This window comes from Pristiophorus japonicus, chromosome 23, assembly GCF_044704955.1.
Source record: "Pristiophorus japonicus isolate sPriJap1 chromosome 23, sPriJap1.hap1, whole genome shotgun sequence".
Taxonomy (NCBI): Eukaryota; Metazoa; Chordata; class Chondrichthyes; family Pristiophoridae; genus Pristiophorus; species Pristiophorus japonicus.
In genome coordinates, this window is record NC_091999.1 from 8,311,736 (window position 1) to 8,318,045 (window position 6,310).

At 51.7% G+C, this 6,310-nt stretch overlaps 1 protein-coding gene across 1 annotated transcript in view; it reads right to left on the reverse strand.

Moving 5' to 3' along the window:
• Positions 1 to 721: 721 nt before the first annotated feature.
• Positions 722 to 6,310, reverse strand: part of LOC139235296 (CCAAT/enhancer-binding protein epsilon-like) — an 8,525-nt gene continuing 2,936 nt past the window's right edge. The window contains exon 2 of the mRNA XM_070866440.1: positions 722 to 1,403. Coding sequence (XP_070722541.1) covers positions 1,080 to 1,403 — 324 coding nt within the window. The 3' untranslated portion in view covers positions 722 to 1,079. The remainder of the gene's footprint in view (positions 1,404 to 6,310) is intronic.

The window sequence follows — 6,310 nt, forward strand, 5'->3', positions numbered from 1 at the left end:
CAACCAAACACAACATAACCCATCACAACCCAACGGAAGCCCATCCCAACCCAACGGAAACCCAACGGAACCACATTCCAACCCAGGAAAACCCCCCCCCAACAAACACCATAACCCAACAGTACCCATCCCAACCCATCGCAACCCAACGGATCCCCATCACAACCCATGAAATGCCCCCCCATCCCCCCCGCCAACAAAACACACCATAACCCAACAGAACCCATCACAACTCAAAGGAGCCCCAGCAATACCCAACATAACCCAACAGAATCCATCGCAACCCAACAGAACCTGTCACAGTCAATAGAACCTATCGCAACCCAAAGGAACTGCATCCCAACCCGTCAAAACGCACCATCACCCGCCATAACCCACCAAACCCACCAACCCACCAAACCCACCGACCCACCAAACCCACTGACCCACCAAACCCACTGACCCACCAAACCCACCGACCCACCAAACCCACTGACCCACCAAACCCACTGACCCACCAAACCCACTGACCCACCAAACCCACTGACCCACCAAACCCACTGACCCACCAAACCCACTGACCCACCAAACCCACCGACCCACCAAACCCACTGACCCACCAAACCCACCAACCCACCAAACCCACCGACCCACCAAACCCACTGACCCACCAAACCCACTGACCCACCAAACCCACCAAACCCACCGACCCACCGACCCACCGACCCACCGACCCCCACACGACGTATCAGTGCCCCCGTTTCTTTGGCCCGGCCGGAGTCCCGTCACGCCCAGGGCCGCGGCCAAAAAAAGAACGCCGGCTCCGTCGGAGCCCGCTCGAGCCGACTGCCAAGTTTGGGGGGAGGGGGGGTGGCCAACCTCCGACGTCCCTCCCTCCCGCACGGTGAGCGTGGGCTCGGACGGTTGGTCGGGGTCGCAGGTCAAGGCCGTGGGCCGTGCGAGGCGGGCGGGGGGGGGGTGGGGGGGGTTGAGGGTGGGTGAAGTGGGTTTGAGGGGGGGGGGCTAAGGAGGTACGAGAACGGGTACCGCCCACACACACACCCCCTCTCCCCCCCCCCGCTCCCCGCTCCCCACCGCCGCTACGGCCTCTGCTGTGCCAGCCCGCCCTCGGGCATCTGCCGGAACAGGCCCCGCAGCGTGTCCAGCTCCTGGGACAGCTGCTCGACCTTGTTGCGCAGCCTCTCGTTCTCCGACATGAACTGCATGGCCTTCTGCTGGGTCTCCATGTTGCGGCGCTTGGCCTTGTCCCGGCTCTTGCGCACCGCGATGTTGTTACGCTCCCGCCGCATCCGGTACTCCATGCTGTCCTTGTTCACCGTCTTCTTGCTCTTGACGGCAGCCAGGGGGCGCTCCCGCAGGACCGGGCCGCATGGCGGGGCCGAGGCGGGCATGGAGAACGGGCCCTGCGGAGGAAGACGGGGTAACCTGTGAAAGGGGTCGGGCCTCCCCGCCGCGGGCAACGTTGCCAAAGCCCGACCCACGCAAACCAGAGCCGAGCTTTGGTGCCCGAGCACGAGCACGCGCAGATAGCAAGAGCTTCTGTCGGTGTATAAAAAGGAAAAGGGAGGCTAGAGCGGGTGTTGGTCCCTTAGAGGGCGAGACCGGGGAATTAGTGATGGGGAACATGGAGATGGCAGAATCTCTGAACAAATATTTTGTATCAGTCTTTACGGTAGAGGACACTAACAATATCCCGACAGTGGATAGTCAAGGGGCTATAGGGGGGGAGGAACTTAACACAATCACAATCACTAAGGAGGTGGTACTCAGTAAGATAACGGTATTAAATGTAGTATCTCCAAATTTGCGGATGACACTAAGCTGGGTGGCAGTGTGAGCTGCGAGGAGGATGCTATGAGGCTGCAGAGTGACTTGGATAGGTTAGGTGAGTGGGCAAATGCATGGCAGATGAAGTATAATGTGGATAAATGTGAGGTTATCCACTTTGGTGGTAAAAAACAGAGAGACAGACTATTATCTGAAGGGTGACAGATTAGGAAAAGGGGAGGTGCAATGAGACCTGGGTGTCATGGTACATCAGTCATTGAAGGTTGGCATGCAGGTACAGCAGGCGGTGAAGAAGGCAAATGGCACGTTGGCCTTCATAGCGAGGGGATTTGAGTACAGGGGCAGGGAGGTGTTGCTACAGTTGTACATGGCCTTGGTGAGGCCACACCTGGAGTATTGTGTACAGTTTTGGTCTCCTAACCTGAGGAAGGACATTCTTGCTATTGAGGGAGTGCAGCGAAGGTTCACCAGACTGATTCCCGGGATGGCGGGACTGACCTATCAAGAAAGACTGGATCAACTGGGCTTGTATTCACTGGAGTTCAGAAGAATGAGAGGGGACCTCATAGAAACGTTTAAAATTCTGATGGGTTTAGACAGGTTAGATGCAGGAAGAATGTTCCCAATGTTAGGGAAGTCCAGAACCAGGGGTCACAGTCTAAGGATAAGGGGTAAGCCATTTAGGACCGAGATGAGGAGAAACTTCTTCACCCAGAGAGTGGTGAACCTGTGGAATTCTCTACCACAGAAAGTTGTTGAGGCCAATTCACTAAATATATTCAAAAAGGAGTTCGATGTAGTCCTTACTACTAGGGGGATCAAGGGGTATGGTGAGAAAGCAGGAATGGGGTACTGAAGTTGCATGTTCAGCCATGAACTCATTGAATGGCAGTGCAGGCTAGAAGGGCTGAATGGCCTGCTCCTGCACCTATTTTCTATGTTTCTATGTTAAAGGCAGATAAATCCCCTGGACCTGATGGCTTGCATCCTAGGGTCTTAAGAGAAGTAGCGGCAGGGATAGTGGATGCATTGGTTGTAATTTACCAACATTCCCTGGATTCTGGGAGGTCCCAGCAGATTGGAAAACTGCAAATGTAACGCCCCTATTTAAAAAAGGATTCAGACAAAAAGCAGGAAACTATCGACCAGTTAGTCTAACGTCTGTGGTTGGGAAAATGCTGGAGTCCATTATTAAGCAGTAGAAGGACATTTGAAAAAGCATAACTCAATCAGCGTGGATTGATGAAGGGGAAGTCATGTTTGACAAAGGTGCTGGAGTTCTTTGAGGATGTAACGAACAGGATGGATAAAGGGGAACCAGTGGATGTGGTGTATTTAGACTTCCAGAAGGCATTTGACAAGGTGCCACATAAAAGGTTACTGCACAAGATAAAAGTTCACGGGGGTTGGGGGTAATATATTAGCGTGGATAGAGGATTGGCTAACTGACAGAGAACAGAGAGTCGGGATAAATGGTTCATTCTCTGGTCAGCAATCAGTAACTAGTGGGATGCCGCAGGGATCAGTGCTGGGACACCAACTATTTACAATCTATATTAACGACTTGGAAGAAGGGACCGAGTGTAACGTAGCCAAGTTTGCTGACGATACAAAGATGGGAGGAAAAGCAATGTGTGAGGAGGACACAAAAAATCTGCAAAAGGACACAGACAGGCTCAGTGAGTGGGCAAACATTTGGCAGATGGAGTATAATGTGGGAAAGTGTGAGGTTATGCACTTTGGCAGAAATGATAGAAAAGCAAATTATTATTTAAATGGAGAAAGATTGCAAAGTGCCGCAGTACAGAGGGACCTGGGGGTTACTTGTGCATGAAACACAAAAGGTTAGTCTGCAGGTACAGCAAGTGATCAGGAAGGCCAATGGTATCTTGGCCTTTATTGCAAAGGGGATGGAGTATAAAAGCAGGGAAGTCTTGCTCCAGTTATACCGGGTATTGGTGAGGCCACACCTGGAGTACTGCGTGCAGTTTTGGTCTCCGTATTTACAAAAGGATATACTTGCTTTGGAGGCAGTTCAGAGAAGGTTCACTCGGTTGATTCCGGGGATGAGGGGGTTGACTTATGAGGAAAGGTTGAGGAGATTGGGCCTCTACTCATTGGAGTTCAGAAGAATGAGAGGTGATCTTATCGAAACGTATCAGATTATGAGGGGGCTCGACAAGGTGGTTACAGAGAGGATGTTCCCACTGATGGGGGAGACTAGAACTAGGGGGCATGGTCTTAGAATAAGGGGCCACCCATTTAAAACTGAGATGAGGAGGAATTTCTTCTCTCAGAGGGTTGTAAATCTGTGGAATTCTCTGCCCCAGAGAGCTGTGGAGGCTGGGTCATTGAATATATTTAAGGTGGAGATAGACAGATTTTTGAGCGATAAGGGAGTGAAGGGTTATGGGGAGCGGGCGGGGAAGTGAAGCTGAGTCCATGATCGGATCAGCCATGATGGTATTAAATGGCGGAGCAGGCTCGAGGGGCCGAATGGCCGACTCCTGCTCCTATTCCTGATGTTCTTAATGCGTGTTTCCTGCAGTACAAACAATGACGGACAGGTAGTGACCATTTGGTCCATCGGGCCCATCCCACACCATCGCGACTCCTTGTGTATCGCAACGTATGCTCTCCACCCCACCCCACCCCAGACCACCGGATCTCCTGGAGAGGGATAAAAAGCAGATTAAGAACCCAGGCCAATTTGGGAAAGAAAATCTGGGAGAATTCCTCCCCGTCCCATCTGGACGATCGAAACTAGTCCAGGAGATCACCCTGGCCTTGAATTCCCTGCAGGACCTACGGAGGTAAGAAGGGGCCACCACCTCAGACAGAGACGGCCCCATGTCCCTTGATTCCCTTAATAACCAAAAATCTGTCTATCAGCCTTGAATATACTCAAGGACTGAGCCTCCACAGCCCTCTGGGGCAGAGAATTCCAACGATACACCCCCCTCTGAGTGAAGAACTTCCTCCTCATCTCAGTCCTAAATGGCCGAACCCTTATCCTGAGACTGTGTGACCCCCTGGTTCTAGACTCCCCCCAGCCCCGGGGGGAAAACACCCTCCCTGCATCTACCCGGTCAAACCCTGTAAGAATTGTGTGTGTTTCAATGAGATCGCCTCTCGTTCTTCTAAACTCCAGAGAATATCGGCCTAGTCTACTCAACCTCTCCTCATAGGACAATCCCCCCCCCCATCCCAGGAATCAGTCTGGTGAACCTTCGCTGCACTCCCTCAATGGCAAGTATATCCTTCCTTAGGTAAGGAGACCCAAACAGTACACAATACTCCAGGGGCTAAACTTTCTTTGCATCAATACCACCCACGTAACGTCCAGTTGAATGTTGAGATGAGGTATAACGCCCAGATATCGCCTCTTTAGGCACAAAATGGAAATTAACGCCCATTTTTGGTCGATCTGCGCAAACATGGAACATCTAGCCCCAGGTGTGGTCTCACCAGGGCCCTGTATAACTGCAGTAAGACGTCTTTACTCTGATACTCAAATCTCCCTGTTATAAAGGCCAACATACCATTTGCTTTCCTGATTGCTTGCTGTATCGGCAGGTTAACTTTCAGTGATTGGTGTTCAAGGACATCCAGGTCCCTCTGAACACCGACACTTCCCAATCTGTCACCGATTAAAAATGACTCTGCTTTTCTATTGTTCTGATAAATCTTCCATTTGCCAAGTTCTGGCTTAGCCTGTCGATATACCCCTGAAGTGGGGGTAAACCATTAAGGGTTGGTATCGGGCAGGGGAATCACGGAGACAGCAACAGTAACATCGCAAAAGCCCAAGGCAGACCCAAAATGTGACATCGCGCCTCTGAAGGTGAAATTAAGGCCGTTGACCAAAAGCTGGGTCAAAGAGGCGGGTTTTAAGGAGCGTCTTAAAGGAGGAGACAGAGGTGGAGAGGTTTAGGGAGGGAGTTCCAGAGCTTGGGGCCCAGGCAACAGAAGGCACGGCCACCGATGGTGGAGCGATTATAACCAGGGATGTTTAAGAGATCAGAATTAGAACATAAGAACATCAGAAATCGGCCATTCGGCCCCTCGAGCCCGCTCCGCCATTTAATACGATCATGGCTGATCCGATCATGGACTCAGCTCCACTTCCCCGCCCGCTCGCCATAACCCTTCACTCCCTTATCGCTCAAAAATCTGTCTATCTCCACCTTAAATATATTCAATGACCCAGCCTCCACAGCTCTCTGGGGCAGAGAATTCCACAGATTTACAACCCTCTGAGAGAAGAAATTCCTCCTCATCTCAGTTTTAAATGGGCGGCCCCTTATTCTAAGACCATGCCCCCTAGTTCTAGTCTCCCCCATCAGTGGGAACATCCTCTCTGCATCCACCTTGTCGAGCCCCCTCATAATCTGATACGTTTCGATAAGATCACCTCTCATTCTTCTGAACTCCAATGAGTAGAGGCCCAACCTCCTCAACCTTTCCTCATAAGTCAACCCCCTCATCCCCGGAATCAACCGAGTGAACCTTCTCTGAACTG